We start from the raw sequence: 24,126 nt of genomic DNA on the forward strand, positions 1-24,126 counted from the left end.
TTTTTTAATATTATTATTATTATTATATATACACGACAGCATTTAGATTCATATTGAACAGCATTCTATCCATAACAGCCTCATTGTCGTGTCAAATTAAATATGTCATCTCCTCTTCTGAGGTCTATTATAATGCCAAAAAACTCACCACTGCATTTCCATTCTGGCTTTCTGCCATCTGTTGAATTTAAAAACAGGACAATCTAGCTTTCTCACTGCAAGCTATGGAGACATTTTCCCTAATCAAACCTGATGCATTGGACCGTTACCTAGTAATCCTGTCCATGTTGCTTTCTACAGTGTAATACTGACCTTGCTCAGTACATATTTTACACTATCATTGTTAGCAGCAGCTGATTGTTCTCAAGGTTTCGATTACACGGCAGGACAGTCTACGGTGTCAGAGTTTAAATGCTAAATTGAAAAATACATTATTAATCACTCAGACATAAAAACATTTAATTGACCGGGCAGCCCGCTGCGATTGATTTTTGTACTGTACATGTGTGAAAATCTACATGAGCAAAATATGTTGTTTGCTGTGTATCATAAGCTTTGATAGACCCCATTTATTTCATCTTAGCCCCCTTAAAAAGCCTGCAATGAATTTAGCCTCCTTAAAGGGATGGTACTTTTTTGGGTGAACGATCCCTTTAATCTGTGCTTTTTGTGGTCTCAGTTCATGTTTGCTGAAAACAGCCACTGCAGCAAACTGTCTGAAGTGATTTCACTCTGATTCCTCCCCTCAAACGAAACTTTGTTATATTAAGTATCATCTTTCCCTCAAGTCAATGGCATATATAGGGCAGCAATTTTGGGCATGGAGCGCCACCCCCACTAACAATGCTCCACTTCTCTTTCACTCTCTATTCCACAAAATGAAATGCAACAAAATACGCTACCTTTTTACTCATATAGTGACACCAAAAAAGGTACTGTATTTGGACTTATATTTTGGACACTTGTATCTGCAAACAAATGATGCTATAGAGCTTTTCTCTGAACTAACTTCCCTTTTTCTGAAACATAATTTTCAAAATCAAAATCACACAAAATCTTATTCATTATAATAAGAAAATACTGTCCATAATCCACAACTTTTGACAACCAGAAAGTGTCTTCCTGTCTCTGTTTTGAATTGTTACTATTTATATTTCGAACACTTGCTTCAATATTTGTATACATTTTTAATGAAGCTAGTGTGCAAATACTTTTGGGGTCATTACACACACACAGACGTTTTTGAAAGAAGTATCTTATGCTCCACTAAGGCTGCATTTATTTGATTAAAAAATACAGTACAAATATTGTGAAATATTATTCCAATTCAAATAACTCTATAAATGTCATTTATTCCTGTGATGGCAAAGCAGAATTTTCAGCATCGTTCCTCCAGTCTTCAGTGTCACATGATCCTTCAGAAATCATTCTAGTATGATGATTTGCTGCTCAAGAAACATTTCTTATTGTTATCCATGTTGAAAGCATTGCCTTTGCTCAATGTTAATGTATTGTGGTAACCTGTGAGTTACCGAAACAGAAATACAGAAAGTTCAACAGAACTTATAAACATCTATAAGCAAAATTATAAATGTCTGTACTATCATTTTTGATCAACTTAATGTGTCCTTGCTGAATAAAAACTCTTTGAATTAATTTCTTTTAATATTACCGTTTTTACTTCTGATCAAATAAATGCAGCCTTAGTGAGCATAAGGGACTTCTTTTAAATCAATTTAAAAAAAAATTATATATGTGTGTTATCCATACGTTATGGGAAGAAAATGTCTTAAATCTTAAACATTGAGGATATTTTTTGTTCTCCATTAGGAAAACAACTTATAAATCATATTAAATGATGATGTAAAAATGCAGAAAGTTTTCTGTGAGGGGTATGTTTAGGGGTAGGGTTAGTGTATGGGGATATAATATTTGTACAATATAAAAACCATTACGCCTATGGAGAGTCCCCGTAAAACCACATATTCAAGAGTGTGTGTGTGTGTGTGTGTGTGTGTGTGTGTGTGTGTGTGTGTGTGTGTGTGTGTGTGTGTGTGTGTGTGTGTGTGCATGTCTGTGTTTATTGTCAGACAAGCAAGATTTGAAGTCAAAACCTCTCGCTCTTAATGCAGGAAATACTTTTCTGGCCCACATCTCCCTCATCTCCCTGCACTTTGTCTATCCACAATCCACCCCACTGCACGCTACACTCTCACATTGATGTGGTGGAGTTTGTGAAGTGTCTTATAAATGATTGATGGAGACCCTGCAGGAGTTTCCACAAACCCAGAGAGAGCACAAGAAAGCAACTGACGTCCATCTTACCCAGCCATTGACGGCATTCTACTTACGTAGCGCTAAACCCCGAAACAGGTGTGCGGTCAGGTCTGAGGGTGTGTGTGTTTGAGAGCGCGTCCTGCAGTATGAGCGAAGGAGAGGGAAACGAAGAGATGCTGGCAGACAAGTGTGTGAGTCAGAGAGCCCTTCTCCATATCTCCCTCCCACGCATGCTATTTTTACAGTCTACCTCACACAGCATCTTCGACCACTGCTTGGACACACACATTTTTGGGTCTGCTAGGGATGATTGTCTATTTTGACCTGAATCTGCATATAGACATCTGGATCTGCCCCGAATCTGTGTGTCAAAGGACACCAAACAACTCTGTCTGTCTGTCTGTCAGTCTGTCTCTGCTGTAATGACAGTGAATAATCTTTGCACCCCCTATAATTAACTCACACAGCTTCCTGTCTCTTCTTTGTTTTGTGCGTCTGTGCGCTTGTTTTGGTGTATAGAGCATGTTGTTTTTGTGCAGCATGTGTGTGCAGGTGAATGTCACAGAATAACTGTAGTGTCACTATGATTTAATTTAGATGTAATATGATCTGATTACATGTGTGAAGTGGACTGGCCTGACCTCAGGTCATCTTGTCATTCAGAATCTCTTTAGCATCTGACAGCGAGAGAAAGAGGCTTTGTTGACCTGCATACACACACATATGCAACCGTGTCCATGCAGTTAAAGCAACGTATAAAGGGACAATTCTCCTAAAATAAAAAAAACGGTAATCATTTACTTATCCTCATATTGTTCCAAACCACAACAGAATATATTTTGAAGAACACTGGTGTGAAAACAACTTTGAACCCCATTGAATTTCAATATGGCCCACAAAAACAAAAAACAAACAAAACATTTTTTTTTTCCAAGAAAGGAATTCATCCAGTAAATGTTGGTAGCATTTCCATTTTTGGCCAATCTATTTTTTTTTTAAATATATACAAAAACATATGCTTTTATAAATATATTTGAAAACACTTGTAATGCTTAAGCTCTCATCAGATGTTACTGAAATGGGTAACTGACTGCAGTTCTCTATTATGACTGCTTTGCCGCATTCACGAGCTCTTCTTGACCTTTATTGACCTCTACAAAATTTGGACCGCAAAAACAAGACATCAATATCAGACAGAAAAGCATAAGGCAGTCCGCAACGAACAACCTTAGAATGTCACTTTCAGCACCACGTCGGGTGGACAGCGACCATTGCGCCTCGGTTAAATGCCTCAAGCACTGAAAACATCCATTTGCACCCGCACCAATGCACACAAACTTGCCATGATGTAATATTGCATGTTTCTCTGATGCACTCTCGTCTCACCTGATTCGTGGAGATCTGTGCTCGTGGGGGCACCAGCAGCTGGAGCGCGATGTGGAGCGCGGAGGTCAGCAGTCCTGCCACAATGGCCCAGGTGAGAGGCAGCGGAAGCATGCTGTAGGTGGCAAAGAGCGTGAAGAGCACGTACCCTATCCCATCCCCGAGCAAGCCGTAGCCCAGTCCTGTCGCGAGGATCTGGGTGGCCATGGCGATCCAGGTCACCGCGCCGCTGTACTGCAGGTAACCGTGCGAGCTCGTGTCCTTGCGCACCACAACCAGAGCGCAGATTACCACCTCGATGCCCGTGAAGAAGCCAAGCAGCATTCCTTTGATCGGGTCCATCGGCGTGGACGCCAGGGTCAGGTGCAGCACGAGAAGTGTCAGCTTGGTCACCACGTCCAAAATGTTCATGACCACCACTGACTTCCGTCGCTGGCCGAGGAAGTAGCGCTGGTACAGGCGCTCGAGGTCCCTGGACTTGAAAGCGTAGCGCAGCGTGGGGAAGATGACCCCGCGGTACGTGTAGCCCCAGCTCAGGAAGAAGTCTGAGTTGCTGGGCGCGCAGTCGATCTGCAAGAAACCCAGGTCACTGCTCGAGCGTTCGGGGAAGACTTTAGTGCCGCCGTTGTTGTGCCGGTCGCTCACCGACGTCCTGCCGGCGGAGTGTTTGCGCGAGCCCTGTGCGTGATGCTCGTCCGGTGAGACGGGTTTTGGGCTGTGTTCGTGAATGAAGCGCTGCTCGGTGATGTGTCGCACGGCATTTTGCCACAGCAGGCGCTTCGGTCGGTTCCCGTTGTTGTTACTGGGTGTTTTGTTGATGGTGTACAGCTCCTCGCTCGCGCTGGAACAGCGAACCTCTGACAACTCCATTGTTCCCACGCCAGACGCGGTTCTATTTACTCACACGCGTTCCCAGAACAGAGAGAGAGAATACGAGCAGGTGTGTGCGAGGAAGAGTGAAGGCGAACCGAATGGAGAGTGGAGAACGCATCGGGACAAGCAGACTGGTCCCACGGCAGCTGCCGCTCATCATCATGCGTCTTGTCCTCCGCGAACGTCAGAGCGATTCGGTCTCGCTTGCTCGTGCCATTTGGCTGCGCAGCGCTACAGCATGGCATGCGCCCGCTCGCGTGCTGAGAAACAGCGCATCTTAACGCGGTCTGACGAGGAAAACGTGCCCTGTTGTCTGCGTGTGTTACCCTCTGTGTTGCTGCAGCAGGTCTTGGTGTGGTTCTGTTCTCCTATCGCAACCAGGATGCACACTCAAGAATGTTAAGGAGTCCTTTCCACAACGCCATTCCGCCCCTCGTGCGGTACAGTCTTTTAGTCTACTGTATGTGTCTCTTCTGTGGTATTTCCCCCCTGTCTCCAGGAATCTTTGTCATATCCAGCGGTGATGGTTTAGGACTGGAGGTGTCGAGAAGAAGACCTTCCTCAGTCTTGAGGCTCTCACAATGGGTCGCGAAAGATAGAAAGCCGAGTGCTGAAATTCAAGAATAATATCACTTAAAACAAAAGAAAAAACATGCAAGCAAAAACAACAAAAGGTCTATGTCAGCCAGTAAGGATACTGAAGGCTCCTGTGATGTGAAACATCCAGTGCGTCCGCTCATCTGGTGGAGATGGTATATTTACACTGAGAAAAAGAGAGAGAGGGGAGGAGGAGGGGTGTGTGTGTGTGACTGAGTCTTCCCGACGTCACGAGCTCCTTGCCTTTTTCCTCCCCGCGCGCAGCTTTTGTTTTGGTCCTAAGCACCGCAGAGGAGCGAGAGCAAGAAAGAATGGGACAGTGGGACACAGAACATTTGACAACATCATTTTTGACTGCTTTCAACGAAAGAAAATAGATCAATTTAACTGCAGTCAAAAGTCAATACTAAAATGATTGTTATTAGCCTATTCATTATATTGTTTTTCCGTCCTTCGGATTAGACGTTAAACCGAGGTCCTGACTCTCTGTGGTCATTAAAAAAAAGAGTAGGGGTTTAACCCGGCATCCTGGCCAAATTTGCCCATTGGCGCCTGTCCAACATGGCCTCCTCCTAATCATCCCCATATATACTCATTGGCTTCATCACTCTGTCTCCTCTCCACCCTTAAACTGGTGTGTGGTGGGCGTTCTTCAGCTTGTTTGACAAATATCTCAATGTCACTTAAACTATGCATCCTTCTGAATGCTTCCAAAACAAAACTTACTTTCCAGCTCTGCTTTCAGATTTGGTGCGTGCACCCAATTGAAATACAGAAAACAGTGGAATTGGACATTTAGGCCTAGGCTACATCTCCACAGGCGAATATCGTCCTTTTCTACAGTATGTGCGACTTAAATGACTGTAAAACAAAAATGAGGTCAAATCTCAAATATTATAAAAAGTTATATTGCAAATCGCTTTTATCATTTTTATTTGAATTTATCAGGATATTTTTAGAAACACAACACACTTACGTTACCGTGACTCACCGGCTATTCGTCTTGTTCAAATATTTTACAGCGCGAGACCCCAACTGCGGCTGATCAAAGAGGGCCGACGACGCCTCGCGAGTGACTCATCACGTCCCCCGCTTGCGCCTGCCGGCTGTTTTTTTTTTTTTTTTAACGGCTGTGGGTTTGTACCATACGAGACACTGTCTTTTCCAGGAGTTTCTCTCTGCGTTGCTCACTTCCTCATTTTTTTTTTTTTTTTTTGCTCTGAAAAAAAAAGAAGAATGATAAACTGCCACAGGAAACTGTTGAGGCAGCGGCGTGCGCGCTCACCGGCTGCTCTGGGCCTCCGCATCACCCCACTGTTACACTCATTCAGTTAATATAAGCACACAGTGTATAAAGAGTACACTACCTAACACCAGGGCTGGATCATGGTCCTGCGATTCCCCCTCCACGTCCCATCGCCCATATTGCCAGACCCCTTATCCTACTTAGTGACAATGGTGATTTGGATACAAAAAAATGCATCTAAGAGGTGCTGTAATTTCTTTTGACAATAAAGTATAAAAATACAGTATGTTTCAGATATTTATAGAAAACATGCTAAGTTTACACACCTGTTTCTCTGAAAAACAATGCTACAGCCAGTAATTCTACTTTGAATATGCGTTCCATGTCGGAATGTCTATTTTTGTTTTCGTCTGTGTGATTCTGTCCACTGCCAATTTACCAAATAGTATTTCAACACCCCAGGTTGCCAGTTGCCATAAAACACAGTGTATTTCAGCCATGGAAGCCAGCAAACAAACTGGGTCAAAGATCGCAGATTCTACCCGACCTAAAAAGCCTCGGCTTCCATAATAAGCTCTACGACCAAACGCATATTAAAACGCAGATAAATCAACTCATCAACTTAGTGTAAAGCTCGACGTCTTCCAATGTAAATTGCGCTCATTCCTATTGTGTCCTCAATCTGGCAACCCGTGTTAATGTCAAGTCTGAGACGGAGGAGGGGGCGGGAGAAACAGCCCTCTCCCAATATTTTGTATTTGGACTGCAGTACCCATTTCAACCAATAGTCGTTAATATTACACACTGCGCCTTTAACATTAGATGATTAGGAAAAAATAATTAGCCCTAGCTAAAACTGTGACTGGTTAAGAGATAGTTAATGACTGTCATTATTTACTCACCCTCATGTTGTTCCAAACCTTTTTCTTCTGTGAAACACAAATGTAGAAGTTTGAGAATTATGCTTTAACCTCTTTAATGCTTTAAAGTTGTGCTGCTTAATATTATTTTTTCAAAAATTGAAATAGAAACCATTTGTAACAATGGAAAAGTCTTTACTGTCACTTTTAATCAATTTAATGCAGCCTTGCTGAAAAAAGATGTCAGATGAGGACACATGAAAATATGCTTAAAATATTTGTTAAGGCCTTAGTATAAAAAAAATAAATAAAATGACTCATACAAAGCAAGAAGGGCGACGTACACATGCCTGAGGATGTCTTGCTGTATATGACAGCGTCGCTATGCATTTGAATGCAGTTTGTGTGTTGTGCAATCTGAGGTGGAGGAGTGATGTAAGCAGACTGCTGATGATGTGATTGGCGGAACTGATGAAGACATGAATGAAGAGAAGACGTCATTCAAGTGTGTGTGCAAGTGCTGTAGAAAATCATCACATGTCTGAGGAGGAATCAGTGTGCATATCTGTGAATTCATGTTTTCATGGTTAAGTCTATGAATGCTGCTACTGTGCCATTATAGACCAAAATATGCGTGATTGCATATTTGTCCATTTTGGCGGTTCATGTGTTTCCAATTAAAGTGTGACATTTGAAATGATCCCATTGAGGAGCAAAAGTCAGATCTCTCTCACACTGTGCTTCACAGTTTAGTTAAATATGAATCAGTCCACTCCAGACTAACCCAAATCTTATCACTACCCCTAAAAGTAAGCCTTCGGTATTCTTAGACTTTAAATAAAAAAATTAAAAAAACTGCAGATGAAGCACATATTTCCTAACATCTCTGTGGTAAACAACATATATGTTCACCCAAAAATGAAACACATAATGTCCAAACTTGTATGATTTTTCATCTTCTGCAGAACACATAAAACATATTTAGGAGATTGTTAGTTCCAAAACATTGACTTTCACTGTAAAAACAAAAAAACAACAACAACAAAAACAGACAATTTTCAAAATATCTTCTTTGTGAAGATAGTTGGGGGAAAAAAATCATACAGGTTTGGAATAAAATGAGGTTCAGTAAGTTTCATTTATGGCTGAACTATCTCTTTAAGCTGCTGTCACATTAGGCTTTGAGCAAATAAATTGCATAAAACTCTGAAGCTTTTAAGTTTATACAGAGGTTAATCTGTTATGTTTACAGTAGATTGGTCAAATGTTAGAATTCAGCAAACTTAAATCTGGGTACTGAAGATTAATGGAAGTGAATGGAGCACTGTATAGTGTAAATGATAAATACCAGCATAATTTCAAATTCACAATGAAATCTATTGCAGTATTTATTATAAATGATTTAACGGTGCACTTTTTTAAAAAAATTCATGAGCCCTTGTAATCTTTAATCAAAATAAATTGCCCTCCCTCTTGCAGGGACATCTCTTCTCTGATTACGTGTTTACTGGCGTAAGGGCGAGACAATCGGTCAATCACATGACATGACATCACAGCAAAAGCAAACCCCAACCATGCAACCATCCAATCAATTGCTGATTGATGCACCTCTTGATGGAAATAACATCACAACATTTTTTTACATCAAGAGGTGCATCAATTTTTGGTCAAGATCTTGTATTGACAATGCAAAAGTCGAGCACTCTGTAAAGTTTACTCCAAAGACTTTCAATGAATTTAAGGTCTGGACCATTCTTTCACAATTTCAGCCTGATGATTATGGCCATGATGTGTTTTCCTACATGGCTGTTTAAGAAATGAAAAGCTACACACTCCATCAATTAGGGTTAGAAGAACTGTTTACATATAACATGCTAGAAACATAATAATCACTACAGTAATGATCCATTCGTAGACTCTTAAGCATTTGCCTATTTAAATCCAAACAGCAACTTATTTTTTTTGGCAGGTCAGTGCATTTATGTATTATGTAACATATGTTGCCTTAAGCATAGATGTTCATTAACTGGAACTAAAGTATTTTCCATCATTTTGAAATATTGCATTTACCTGCCACAGAAACATTCAAACACTGCTAATAGGGATTAGAAGTCAAAAGTGGAGACGATTACATTTATAAGCATCTGTTTGAAAACAAACCTGGAAATAGACGTGAGGATTTGTGGAGAAAAACAAGAGATTCTTAGTGCATTCCAGTAAATCATTCATGAGATATATCGTAAAATAAATCGGGAGAGCGGACAACAAACGTGTATATGTTGTCTTTTTTCATACGTTTACAGCAGAATACAAATGGGGAAAAAGAAAATAATCAGTTAGAAAAGAATGCAGTGACTGAAAAGAACTCTTGCCATAGTTATTCTTTATACCATAAAATACCAAGCATTTCGTTATCCTCCTGAGATCTGAAAATAGAACATGAAGTAAATTTTACAGCTGATTTAGTCAAAATTACAGATTAGGATTATTTGTAGCGCAACCTTATGACTTGAAATGATTTGTTTCAGTCTTTTTGAGTGGAACTTCCCCAAACCAGAAATGCCTCCCATAATCTAAAACACAGTAGGCTCATTTAGGAAAAAGATGGATAGGGAATTAGGGAGTGGAACAAGCCACTCATTCTCAGATTCACCTGTGCATGTTAAAGCGACTTGATTACACCAATTATTGGCTGAGATCATGGCTCAATGCTAAAAAAAGACATCACTGACATGACACACAATTATCTCTCTGTCCGTCGCTCTCTCTCCCTTCATCAAGCTGTCTGGTGAATAAGTGACTGAGGAGATCAAGGAAAAGGGAGGCAGAAAGAAAAGGAGGCCCCGATGAATCGGAACACACACATCCAGACACACCACGCCAACTGAAACATAGCAAAGAGGAAACCTTCACTAAAATAGCCATTGGAAAAAAGACACAGAAAATACATTAGCACTTCTGCAGGAAAAGCATTACCTACCACACACACACACACACAGTGTCTCTGCTTAGAGTGTTTCAGCTCAGATAGGCATGAAGGACATTCTATATTCAGCAGACACATTTGCGTAATTATAGAATCTCCGCCTGGAAAGACCAGGTGTCTGGGCTTAATTTGTGTTTATCATGGTTGGGGTGTTTAAAATTAAATGGTTGGTCATAGTTTAATTCACTCTCCTTAATGTCTTTGTGTCTCTCTGGTCACATACACACAAATGCAAAACCCCACAAAGCAGCTTAGCTTTTGCCACAAACCTTCATGAATTTGCTGTCAGGTCTCTTTCAGGTCACCTTCATCTCTCTACCCCAAACAACACAGGACAGCAGGAGGCGGTAGAGAGAAGCACACACACACACACACAAAAAAAGTGACAGTAATTTCATTTATAATGTCTTATAATGTGTAATACAATAAATGCTGTTCTTTTGAACATTCTATTCACCAAAGAATCCTGAAGAAAATCTTTTTTCACTGTTTTCACAAAAATATTAAGCAGAACAACTGTTTTCAAAATTGATAATAATCAGAAATGTTTATTGAGCAGCAAATCAGAATATTAGAATGATTTCTGAAGGATCATGTGACACTGAAGACTGGAGTAATTGTGCTGAAAATACAGGTTTGCATAACACGAATAAATTACATTTTTCAAATATATTCATATTGAAAACAGTTATTATATACTGTAACAATATTGCACAATAATACTGTTTTACTGCATTTTTTGATCAAATAAATGCAGCTTAAGAGACTTAATATAAAAAAAAATCTTACCAACACCAAACTTTTGAACAGTAATAAACATCGAACTAAAAAGGCTTAAAAAAAAAAATTATCATCATAATCACTTTACTCAATATGACTCTAATTTTACAAATCTACTTGTATAAAACTTTTGGTCACTTCTGATGGATTATTTGAATCAATCATTTTCTCCTATATTTTTCTTCTTCAAGAAACATTTTTAGTGAATTTAATAATGCACCATTAGTATGTTTTAAATTCAAATAATTGAATTATTGTCAGTAATTTCATTGAGGAGAATAAGTCAGCAAGTTATACAATCTTGAAAGTAAATCAACATTTGAACATGATATGTTCTTTGATTTCTAACAAGGTTTAAGGTCACCTAATAAATAAGAAACTAAAAGAAGCCGAGAGGAAGAAACAAAATAGTTGTTAGAAACTTAAATTCCCATAATCCCACCCACATTTCTGCTTCCATGCTGTCTTGTGCTGCTTGCATGTGTGTTGTGTGTGTATGTGTGTTGGATTCAGCCACCTGTCAGCTCATTCTGCTGTTGATGTTTTAGGTTCCAGAACTGTGGGAGTGATCCATTAAATTCAGCCCTAGAGTCCAGCGCTGTTCACACATTCTGCCGTTACTATGAGAGACGTGAAGAAGTAGGAAAGCAAGCAAGAAAAACACAGACAGAGCTGTAATTAAATACACATACAGTATCTACCAGTTTCTGCGTCTCTCTCACCTGCTTCATAATTAATAGTTTCTCTTTCTCTTTTTATAGCTCCATTTCCATGAACATCTTTCTTTCATTTCGGCTTTTTCACTCTTATTTTGAATTCCCCTTTCAGAGGAAGCCAACATTCTGTGTGTGAGAGAGAAAGAGACAGTGGCAGTGTTTCACAGGAAGAAAGAGAGTACACTTACTATAAATAATGAAAACCCTCCATATCAAATATGTTCTGTTCATAACCCTGTAGCAGATACTAAACTGAAAAATGAAAAAGAATATAATAAGATTTAAATTTGAAGGCACTAGTGTTCAAATGTTTGTGGTCGGTAAGATTTTTTAAATGATTTTTGAAATAAGTCTCTCATCCTCAGCAAGGCTGCAGTTATTTGATCAAAATACAGTAAAACACTTTATTCCTATAAAAAACATTTATTCCTGCAATGCAAATCTGAATTTTCAGCATCATTACTTATTTCAGTGTCAAAAGATCCCTCAGAAATCATTCAAGAAACATTTATTATCGTTATCAATGTTGAAAATAGTTGTGCTGCTTAATATTTTTGTGGAAACTTTTTTTCAGGATTCTTTGATGAATAGAAAGTTCAAAATAACAGCATTTATGATTTTAAAGGGATAGTTCACCCAAAAAAAGAAAAAAAAAATTCTGTCATTAGTTACTCACCCTCAAGTTGTTCCAAATATATATGAATTTATTTTTTATGCTGAACACAAAAGAAGATATTTTGAAGAATATGGGTAACCAAAAAGTTGATGGACCCCATTGACTTCCATAATATGGGGGAAAAAATACCAACTCCTCATTTTTTTTTAAAGTCAGTTTAATGTAATTTAAGTTGAAATTACTTAAACATCCAAGTTGATTGTACTTACATTTTTTACAGTAATCCGATAAAATATTAAAGCTACTGTATAACTTTCATAAAAATCGAAACTGACCCTAATGTATTTTCTTTAACATCCACACACACGCAGTATTTTTTTCCCTTTTTAACAAAGAAAAGAATAGTCTGTTTAAAATCATCTATCTCATGCTCTGCTTCTGCAATTACTTTTTCTTTTGACTGACGCCATCTAGGCCATGACAGTGGGAAAAATGTTATCAAAAGTCAAATAGCTATTTGGACATTGTTTTAGAGTATTAATATAGGTAATGCAGCATTTTAATGGTGGTTACCACTAATTTGACACAAATATAATAAAAGGTATGTAATAACAGCAAATAACAATAGATCTGAAAAAGAAGTGTTACCATTGGGAAATGAGGAAATGCTCTGGAGGGTATCTTCAGTTTCCATGTCCTGGGTTCAGTTTCAGTTAGAGGGTCACCTATTGTATAAAAAAAAAAAAAACACACTTGAAACATTATTTTTGCAATTTGGTTTGGTGAAATTACACCCTGTTTTAAACAAAAGGATGAAAGAACAGAGGGGCAAATGTGTCACATTAATATTCATGTATGCATTACCTCACTACCACTACTACTACTACTACTCTGAGACTTTATGGAGACGTAATAAGTCTAATGTGACATAACTGACCTATTGCAGAAGAGAAATCTTCTTTTTCTGAATAGAACAATTTTGTCAAATTGTTTCTTTAAGGTTAAAAGGTAAAGTGACCAATCTGTTCTCTCCACTGCTGCAGTCTATTACTGAAATGTTCCTGTTCGCTCAGAGTATCCAAGTACTTTTAGCTTATTTTATTCAAAGGCTGATGGCTGCACAAAACCTATACAGTTGTTCCCTTCTTAATAATGTTCAAAATCTTTTCCATTGGCACGAAATATGATTGACAGTTCCACAAGTACATGTATAATGCTTTAGGAAAACTGCATCTCATTCTCATAGCTTTGAAACATTTTGCACAATGTAAACCCAGAGCCAGACTGATAAATCCCCCACTTTTCACACAGGCAGACGATAATTCCTTTTTGTCAGCTCAAGTTAATTGCATATGGTTTTTAATCATTCATAGATCAGTTATTTTTACTGAAGCTTACTTGGGATTCAATTGTCCTGTGGTTTTTAATTAATTGTTTGAAAGAAGGAGTTTCAAGTTGTGTTGTTTGTTAATATTGCACACAACACCTCGCCACTTCCCGAGAAAATATTAATCTAACAGTGTTGTTTAAATCTAAAGTGTCTGAGTCAAAGTAAATATTAAGTAAAAATTAAGAATTATACTAGAACTATTAAATTGAATGGGAGTATTTTAGACCTCAATCTCAAACATTTAATAAATAATAACAAAACATACATTTTCTTAAAGTGAACATGAAACCTTGTTTATAATCTTCCACAATAAGGCCGTAACCATTCTTGAACACTGAGGGTGGACAATAACTTTTGTGAACAATAAGGCCCGCCTTCTTTGATTTGATTTGATTTGATTTGATTTGATTTGATTGGATATGATTTCATCTCAGTCATTTTGACATTGCGCTGTTAGACCACTTAGGCAGACCAGACAAAAATTGTAACTTAAATTTTTTTCCTTTTCTCCTTCATCAAACAAAGTAGTGCATAATTAAGTACAGTAGAGCAGCATCAAAAATATTGAATATTGGGGGCACAATTTGGCCATTTCAATGTTTTGGGGCGACTTGTCCCCGTCATTGTCTACGGTGATATATGATGATATTCAAGGGATAGGTCATTGTTTTATCCAGATTAGACCTTGAAAATGTTTTGACATTTTAATGAAATATTCCGAAGGCAAGCATTCTGTGAGCATACACTAAAGTATTCTGCACAAAAAGACCAGGAATGGTGAACGTAATTTCACAAAGTACCACATGATCCTGGATTCAGATTTGAGGGACAAGTTTACAGTTTATGTCAAGTTTAGGCTTAGAACCAGGGTGAGGTGCTTCAACATCAGTGTTATTCACCTATCATTTCTCGAAACGTCTTGGTGACAGATCCTACAAGACACCTTCAGGGGTCTTGTAGAGTCCATACCTCAGTGGGTTAAAAACAGGCAGGAGGTCATAATGTTTTAGCACATTAGTGTACACCTCATTAGCCAATAATTCATAACAAGGATGTCAAAAAAAGCAACCGCAGGCATCAATTGACCAATGACAATTTCAGAGTGCCGAGTTGAGCTCTCAGAAATTCAGTTCGCTGTATTCCTGCTTGATTTCAAACTGATCCTGCATCTTCACACATTCCAGTCCATTAAACTAACACGCAGCTATACAATTCACATTTCTATTTCTGCTCAACTGCATTCAGCTCTGAAGCATCTGACTGCCTCATCATAAGAGCTCTACCTCGAAAGTGCTCGTCCTCCCCCATAGAGCTGCTCTACAGTCACATTACAAGACCCATTGACTCATTCTTAATGACTACTAGTGTTTCCTGACAGGTTCTGTCTTTCCTACATCATGATCTTGTTATTATTCCAAGCACGGGGGGGGGGGGGGGGGGGGCATTGGGGGGTCTAAATTTGGTCTAAATTTAGTTGACCTGTTTAGTTGTCTTCTTGCGTTGTTCGCTACCTGTCCTAGTAGTTGCCACTTATATGCATTTTCTATAAAGCCTTCTGAGAAAGCATCTGCTAAGAAAATATTCCTAAACAAATCTTATGGTTAGTATGAAAGAAATATCAATAAGCAACATTTTATGTTGCACACAGCTAACTATAAATATTACATAAATACCCAATCAATACAAAATGTTCCAGCCAGCAACATGTCTTTCATGATCTTCATTCTTTGAAATCTGCTCTGACAGAGTGATCTGATCTCTCAGAAACATAATAATATCTGTGGGCGCTTCTTAGGCATTTTATAAAAATAAAATGCCCAGTCTTTCAGCTTTATTTTTATATAAAATCAATTGAATCATCGCGTAGGAGTTCGATTTTTTTTATTATTTTTTTATCTTGTCGGGAGTTTGAGAGAATATTCTGAAGTCACTCTCAATTGCAAATACCATTTGTGTGTTTATTATGCAATCCATAAATCAATTCTGTCCGAAGACCACTGAATAGACATTGGGTCCAAATGCTAGAGTTTGTGAAAAATGTCAAACCCCCTCTGGAGAGAAAAAAATCAAACTGTCTGTTTCTTTCACACAAAAACAGTTGTTCTATGGGTCAACATTGATCTGAAGCTCAGTGTGAAGCTTGAAGGTGGAAAAGTGGAAATCCTTAAAGGTGGGCATGTAGTGTAAGTATGTAAATAATGGGTGAAACAGATTGACTCACTTTATAGGTTGAAAAATTAAATCTGCATGTTTTCAAAGCATATATAAAATCAATGTTGATGGGAAATAACAGCATATAATATAGGCTATATCATGTCACATAAAATATACATTGCTAGTCCAAAAATTAAAATTCTGTCTTCATTTACACATCCTCAAGTCATTGCAAACCTTACTTCTTCCATAGACAAACGGATGCTTCTTCTCTCTATACGATAAACGTGACTGGTCACCACAGACTGTCAATAAAAGAAACGAAACCCCAAAAAGTAGTCTGTGCAAGTATTACTCGTGCAAAACATTTCCAAAATGTCTGAAGCCATACCATAAAACAGACCAATGTTTAAGTTGTTAAACACTGAATATTCCTGAACATTCTTCATAATATTTACTTCATAGAAAATCATACAAGTGAGTTTAGAGTGTCCAAGTTTACTTATGTTTAGTTGCTACAAACAAGCTTTCCAGTCAAAGAAACAATTTGCAATTTCATCAAATCAAGAAAATTTTCCATATTTATTTCCACATTGGAAGTCCCCATATAAAAGTTTGAAATTAACACAAATTGAAGTGTATTAAATTACTATCTTCAGATTGATTAAGAGAATGATGAATAATGAGGATGAACAATGAGTATGTGTGGGTTTGTCTGTAAATATGTGGGTAGCCTGCAAATAATATATCCATTAACTTAATTATTTAACATCAATATTTTAGGTTACCATGCATATATGCAAAGGAAAGTGTTTAAGAAGCAATCACTGCAATGCATGTGTGTGCATTGAATATTCATGATTTCCATTACACGAGAGTAGTTAAAACTTCATGCTAATTTGAACTCGGCTCTCGCCAAGATAAGCACCAACTAAGACGTAGCTTTACAGTAAACTAATGTGATCCATATGTGTCTCCATCCTTTTACGTTTCCTTCCAAATGATGTAGATATCCTTCTGTCTGGTGTTAATGGCTGAAGTGTAATGCTGGCTCCAGGGATCAGCTTATTTTGCCTCCCTGGCACATCAGCACACACAGCGGCTGTGATGCTGGCTCTGGGGATCGACCACAGTGCGGCCTGCCCAGTGCATCAGCATGACAACCGTCTGGATTGAGGTAAGTAGAGTACATCTCTGGGGTCTTCAAGTGGGCACCTTCCATCCTCAGTGTTTCGTCGACTAGCCCACGACACCTCAAGAAGGCTCGACGGTGATTCTGGCGTCCCAGCATCACCCCCCTCCGCCCCCCACTCAACTCAGCCCAGCTTACTTATCTGTACATCAGTGTTTCTTTCTTTCTATTGGGCTTGAGATCCCCAGCCAGAATCTTTCCGTCTCAACCACAGCCAGTTGCTGCTCCTCTCTGCTGCTTCAGATAAGTTCTTCACTGTGCGACGCAACTCTTGGCCACTGAATCCGACGTCTCTCAGAAACCGGGTTGTAGAGTGTGCCACAAATCCTCGACAACCCACTTCCACTGGGTAAACTCGGACTCTCCATTGTCGCTGTTTCGCTTCAATGGCTAGTTGAGCATACCGCAGTTTCTTCCTCTCATACGCCTCATCTACAGCATCCTCCCATGGCACTGTTAACTCTATCAGGTGAACAAGGCGTGCTGATCCAGCCCACAAGAAAATATCTGGCCGAAGGTTAGAGGTGGCAATCTCAGGTGGAAAAATAAGCCGTTGATCAAAATAAGCAGCTTCCAGTTGTCCTGGGCGAGGATTGGTTTTAACACCTTTTCTTGGTGGTTGCTCTCCTGGGCGGAGGAATGTTGTCTTTTGTGTGTAATGTTTTGATAGAACAGGTGGAAACTTATTGGTCATGTTATGCTTGTCTTCCAATGCTAAGGCCAAACATTGCAGCACCTGGTCATGGCGCCAAGTAAACCGCCCTTGGCTAAGAGCCACCTTACATCCTGTCAAAATGTTCCTTAATGTTGCAGGTGATGAACACAAAATGAGGGATCCTCTCCTACCCAGAGGTTTAGGTTCTGTGGTGATGGGAGAACATCATATGTTGACCTGATGAGGAAACTGATCCTACTCTGTTCCATTGACCATAGGTCTTGCCAGCCAATCTTGCGTTGTTCCACACTCTCCCATCTCATCCATTCTCCCTGCTTGGCCTGGGAAATGGCTTTCATACACCTCATCCTCTCCTCCTGCTTTTGCACCTCATTGACTACCAGCTTCCTCCTTTGAACTGGGGCTGCTTTGTGCCATGCAGGAGCTAAACTAAGACCAAGACCCCCTCTTCCATGCTGAACTTGACCCCAAGACTCACCATTAACTCACCATTAATGCCTCACCATTAATGAAGAATGTTTTATCTAATAACTACAGCACTTTACTGATTGACTGGCAATACAAGCTGTACACAGCTACTCCATTACTCAATCAATCAAACTGCCCAAACTGTCAAGCTTCATTAAACCACCAATATCAATGAGGCAGAAAATGTGTGCATGTGTGTGTGACCACAGAGAGAAATAACCACACATGATGGAGATTATTGGTGAAATAGGATTATTTGGCCAGCATTTCAGTAATAATTATGCAAATGTTTGCATTTGGATCTCAGCTATGCATCAAGTTTGTGCAACTTTAGCACATTGTGTTGAACTTTTGGTATGTGTTTATAGTGTTTAACAGATGCTTAGATAAAATGGAGCTTAATCACACATAATTCCTGTAAAGCAAAGGTCTTTATCTTAATACACTCATAAATACCTGTCTCTCTCTCTCTCTCTCTCTCTCTCTCTCTCTCTCTCTCTCTCTCTCTCTCTCTCTCTCTCTCTCTCTCTCTCTCTCTCTCTCTCTCTCTCTCTCTCTCTCTCTCTCTCTCTCTCTCTCTCTCTCTCTCTCTCTCTCTCAGGTCATCATAGCTTTGGCTGTTTGACTGGATGGTTTCAGCTTATCCTAAAATAATCCGGTTATACATGGCAGGTCTGACAGAGGCAGACATTACTGAGCTTTGTATTATTATTTATTATGACCACTGTAAATGATTGGATTCTGTCGTAATGAAACGGTAGGCTTTTGTAACAACAAATATATCAACAACCAGTTGCAACAAACCCCTTAAATCCATCAGTAATACTCTTAAATTATTACAAAGGGTTTTCCAATATGAAGTTGTTATTTTTTTTCTGGGTACATGTGCTCTGAAGTTTTAATTGGTCAGGCCACAGGTTTTTATATTAAAAAAATCGTTCACCCAATAATTAAAATTGTCATTATTTACTTACACCTCATGTTATTTCAAACCTATATTATGCATTTGTTCTTCTGTGGAACACAAAAGGAGAAATTATGAAGACTTGAATTATGTATGCATGTCTGACTCAAAAGAATGATTGGTTAACGAATCTTCTGTCATGAACTCACATAAACAGACCAAAGAAGCTCAAGTACTTATGTAAAGATCTTTTGTGAATAATGATTTAAATTTCGATCTTTTTCTTATCCTCAGAGGAATTGGAATATCAGCAAAAATAGGTCACAAGGTATAGCAGAACAGTGGAAACATTTAGAAAAAAAAGGAAAAACAAACTTTAAAAATTAAGTAAATAAATAATTTAAAAAAATTAAATGAATAAATAAATATCTTGATTAAAATAAAGAAATATATAATACATTCAACAGTACAGTACTATTGTGAGAAGAAAAATAATTATGTAACATAAACAATTAATGTAACATGTCCAAATAATATTTAACACATATTTATAATATTAATTATACATTTATCTTTATACATGAATGGTATATATACATTGGGGGAAGATGGGGGAAGAAAAAAAACAAATAAGTAATAGCCTTAAAAAATTCTCTGGTAAAGAGCCATAGAACAAACAAAGTCATTAGCCTATTCATTAATGAGTAGGCTAAATGATATTAGCAATTTCATTTTTGGTTGAGCGATTCCTTTAAGAAATTGAAAGCGATATTCTGCTCACATGCCATGCAAAACTCTGAGAGTTAATATATCTTTTAATGAGACACACACACACACACACACACACACACACACACACACACACACACACACACACATTTTAGCAGTCCATTAACCTAAATCAAACGCAACTGAGATTGTCGTGTTTATTAATTTTAGAAGCTGGATGAGGGAGCAGATAAAATTCACACAACCGTCCAGAGACTTGTTTTTATAATGAAATAAAATAAAATAAACAAGTTTTCTATTTTACCCACCTGTTCCACTTTGTGATTCCCTGAAGCGTGGCTGTGTTTTTTTTTTTCTCAACCTCGACGCGTGCGCTGCGCGCGCTCTCATAGCTCCTCTCCGCTCTCGACTGTCACTTCCGTGTTGGCGTGCCCCGACGTCACGCGGAATGTGAAGCAGGAAACGCGGATGTGTTGCGCTTAATCTGCATCTACAGGTATTCACACACAACTCCCTTTCTTTACTTCTTTAATTCTTGACAACACAGACACAGTTCCGCCATGTTTGATAATGTGTGCTCGTAGCCGTCAGTTTAAGGTAGGTATTGTTGAGGGGTTCTGATCGGATTCGTTTAATCCGTATATCTGTGCTTGTGTGTGTTTGTATGTGTGTGATCCAGCCGTGCTCCTATCCATATGTCGAAGCCAACCCCCCTTCCAAGCTGATCTGATCCAGACGCAGTGCTTCGGACGCGGGTTGGACGGAACCGACTGGAGGAATGCCTGCCGGTAAGAAGCCGAACCCTCGCCGGTCACAGCCTCGACCCTCTGTCCTCTGTCCTCTGTCATTCACTTAAAACGGTTTATGCTGCAAATGTTTTGCTGCAGTGTGTATGTGAGAATAAATCAGTGTCATTACTGGGGTTCTGCTGATCTCAGCTCTTCCCTGCTACTTTTGTATTAACAGAAAAGCACAAAAAAATTGCTATGGTTTTGGTTCTCTTACCAAGGTACATGAATATGCTAATCATTCAGTACCATGGTTTTCCCAGAGTTCCCACGGTCATTGGCATTGCAGTTTATTTTACCCATGATCCCGTGCAGGACAGTGACTCCTGTCAGAGTCAGTTGAGGTGTTGGCATTGATGCCATATACCTTGACAGCAGGTGGCACTGGCATGTGATTTAGTGTCAGCACAAAATTCCTACTCAGCGGGTTCAACATAATGTATCTTACATAATGTATTTGGATGTCTGTGATTGTAGTGTTTCTGAAAAGCTAATGAAAATCTCCTGCAGCCAAGAGACATTGTTGTGCTTCATTCTTCAGTGTTATTTTAGTATCAGAGGAGACCCTATTATAGTTTTTATAAAAGTTGTCAGGAAACAGAAGTTATAATATTCCTTTCTTACCTTATTGTGACGTATTTTGAGTGAAACGGCTACTCGAATGAGAAAAGAATGTTGGGCGGGACTTGATTTTGTCCATTGGGAATTGATTGGATGGTTATGGTTTGCTATTGCTGTGATGTCATGTGAGTGACAGGCCGTCCCACCCTCACGCCAGTAAACATGTCATCAGAAAAGAGAAGAGATATAAGAGTGAAGGGAAGTTAAGTTATGATTAAAGAGGACACATGCTTTTAAAAAGTAATGATGTGCATGAATAAATCATTTATAAACACTAGTGAAACAGTGTTTAAACAGTAATGATGTGCAATGTACATGGATCAATCATTTATAATAAACACTAGTGAAACATAGTGTTTAACATAAACACTACAATATTCCATTAAAAAAAATAAGAATGTTCAAGTCCCCGTGAACAGGAAGTTGCAACCGACTTAACTTCAGTGTTGTGGCTAGGGTTGCAAAGGGGCTGAACATTTCCGGTAAATTTCCGGAAAACTTTCCGAAGATTTTCAAAAATCCTGGAAAGTTTCTGTAAACTTTGCAACCCATTGTGCTGCTGATATTGTTGTAAATTAGCTTGCAAAATTGCTTCGGTATTATTTAGTTTATGGTTGTATATGAGAAGTTTAGTTTGGCATGTTTTTTTTTATCATTGTTTAATTTGCCATACTGTATGTGTTTTTTTTTTTTCTGGTGTGTGTGAGACTTTGATGTTGTTTAGTTTGCTGTTTCCAGCAGATTTTGTGTTTTGTTTGGCAAATGTTGTTGTTGCCATTTATGAGATAGTTGTTGTTTACAATATTTGTTTTTTTCTGTGTCAAATGCACAAATGATGAAAACATTATGTGTACAGTTTGAATAGCTAATATATATGTTCACATGTGATGTGACCACGCAAGTTAAATTCTATAATAACTTGGCAAGTTGCTACAACACCAACTTCTTTCTGTATTTTCATATACATACTAGGGCTGTCAAACGATTAATCACGATTAATCGCATCCAAAATAAAAGTTTGTGTTTACATAATTTATGTCTGTGTACGGAGTATAATTATTTTCTATATATAAATACACACACATGCATATATATATTTAAGAAAATGTGTTATTTATATATAAAATATTTATATATAATATAAATTATATATAATATAAATATATATACACAGTATATACATGCATGTGTCTGTATTTATATATAGAAAATAATTATACACCGTACACACACATGTATTATGTAAAAGCAAACTTTTATTTTCGATGCGATTAATCGCGATTAATCGTTTGACAGCCCTAATACATACATTAATGTTTAATGTCACAGCCACTCCTTTAAATAACATAAAGTAGTCCTTCCCACTGTAAATGTATCTGACGTTTTGTAACCAGTATAAGCTAAATCTAACGTATGTTTATTTGAGACAATACAGCCATTGCACACAGTAAGTTGCCATACTGTTGTGTTTCAATGTTTTGGTGTTGTTTACCTTATTGACTGCTTTTTGTTTGGTGTTTGTGATGTTTAGTTTTAGCATAGTGTATAGTTTTGTGTGCCATTTAGATTGCCATTGGTCGACGCTTTGGTGTTAATTAGTTTGCAAGACGTATTTTTGGCTTCGATTTGCATGTTTGGATGGGGGTTGTTTGATTGGGGTTGCTGTTGTTGGTTTTAACATTTGGGTAACATGTTACGACGATAAGGTTTTATTTGTTAACATTAATTACCTAAATTTGTTAACTAACAATGAACAATATTTCTACAGCATTTTAAGTCTTTAATAGCCTGGGAACTTCCGGCAAATTTAGATTTGCTCTGCAAGTCAGTCACGCCAAGAGCCTATTCAAGCCCATTTCCAATCTTTCCAAATCTTGGCACCAATCACAAACGTTGAGGCGGGCTTTACACGATGACGATCGCTCTGATTGGTTTTAGGTCTATCCAAATGCACCTAGAGGCATTTGAGCGACGTCCGTTGGTGATGCCCGTTTTGAAATGGGATGTGAATGAAGCTTCCCCAGACCCACTCTCAGTTACGACTGAGAACGGTCTGGTGTAAACCAGGCTAAGTCTTTAATGATACATTTTTAAGATAAAAATGTTAATTAGTTAATGCACTGTGAACTAATTCATGAACATTTTTATTAGTTTGTTCATAGTTAGTTCATGTTATTTAATACATTAACTAATGTTAACAAATAAGGCCTTAGTACAGTGTTACCAACATTTGTGGTTTTGTTTTGTTGTTAGCTTGCAAGATTCCTTTGGTATTGTTTAGTTGGAAATGGTGGTGTTGGTTCATTTTGGCTGTTTTTAGGCATTGTCTAATTAGCCATATTTTTTCCTGGTGATTATGACATTGTAGTCTGCAACATTTAATTTAGCGTAAAATATAGTTTTATGTACCATTTAGTTTGCCATTTGTGATATAGTTTAGTGTTGCATTGTTTCTTCAGATTGCGTAATGTGTAGTTTGACGCAGTAGACCAGACACCCCTAAGGGTTATTGCTGCTGACGCTCTGCACAGAGAAGTACCACACACACACACACACACACACACACACACACACACACACAGACACACACACAATCTGAGAGTAGGATGACCTCTCCACTGAAGTACAAACAACTCCCACACCCCTCAGAGGGACTATGATAACCTCTCTTCTCTGACACACACACACACACACACACACACACACACACACACACACACACAGTCTATTTCTGGGCAGTCAGGACCCTGTAAGACGAGCCCTTTATCCTTGACATGGGATGAGAGAGGAAAATGGAGAGAAAAGAGATTCTGTAAATGTTCTATGAGGCTGCTTTCACACAGGCTAGGGGTGGATGATATGACCAAACA

The 24,126-nt window shown here is 38.4% G+C and overlaps 2 protein-coding genes and 1 long non-coding RNA gene across 5 annotated transcripts in view; 1 reads left to right on the forward strand and 2 right to left on the reverse strand.

Annotated features, from left to right (window-relative positions):
* Nucleotides 1–5,750, reverse strand: part of adcy8 (adenylate cyclase 8 (brain)) — a 50,770-nt gene extending 45,020 nt beyond the window's left edge. The window contains exon 1 of one of the 2 annotated variants that reach the window (XM_079875303.1): nt 3,664–5,275. In XM_079875303.1, the coding sequence (XP_079731429.1) occupies nt 3,664–4,530 (867 nt within the window). In that variant the 5' untranslated portion in view covers nt 4,531–5,275. Of the gene's footprint in view, nt 1–3,663 lie in introns of both variants that reach the window. The other variant, XM_079875302.1, reaches the window with a different exon arrangement.
* A 5,732-nt stretch (nt 5,751–11,482) lies between these two features.
* On the reverse strand, nt 11,483–20,280 carry LOC307161010. The gene is made up of 4 exons (XR_013821661.1): nt 20,156–20,280; nt 12,983–13,059; nt 11,725–11,844; nt 11,483–11,622 (listed from the first exon to the last, which is right to left on the reverse strand). It is a non-coding gene; the product is annotated as an uncharacterized lncRNA (long non-coding RNA).
* A 267-nt stretch (nt 20,281–20,547) lies between these two features.
* Nucleotides 20,548–24,126, forward strand: part of efr3a (EFR3 homolog A) — a 44,559-nt gene continuing 40,980 nt past the window's right edge. For both annotated transcript variants that reach the window (XM_079875346.1, XM_079875347.1), the window contains exon 1: nt 20,548–20,635. In XM_079875346.1, coding sequence (XP_079731472.1) covers nt 20,626–20,635 — 10 coding nt within the window. In that variant the 5' untranslated portion in view covers nt 20,548–20,625. The remainder of the gene's footprint in view (nt 20,636–24,126) is intronic.

Source organism: Squalius cephalus (genome assembly GCF_949319135.1).
Source record: "Squalius cephalus genome assembly, chromosome: 7".
NCBI classification, from domain to species: domain Eukaryota; kingdom Metazoa; phylum Chordata; class Actinopteri; order Cypriniformes; family Leuciscidae; genus Squalius; species Squalius cephalus.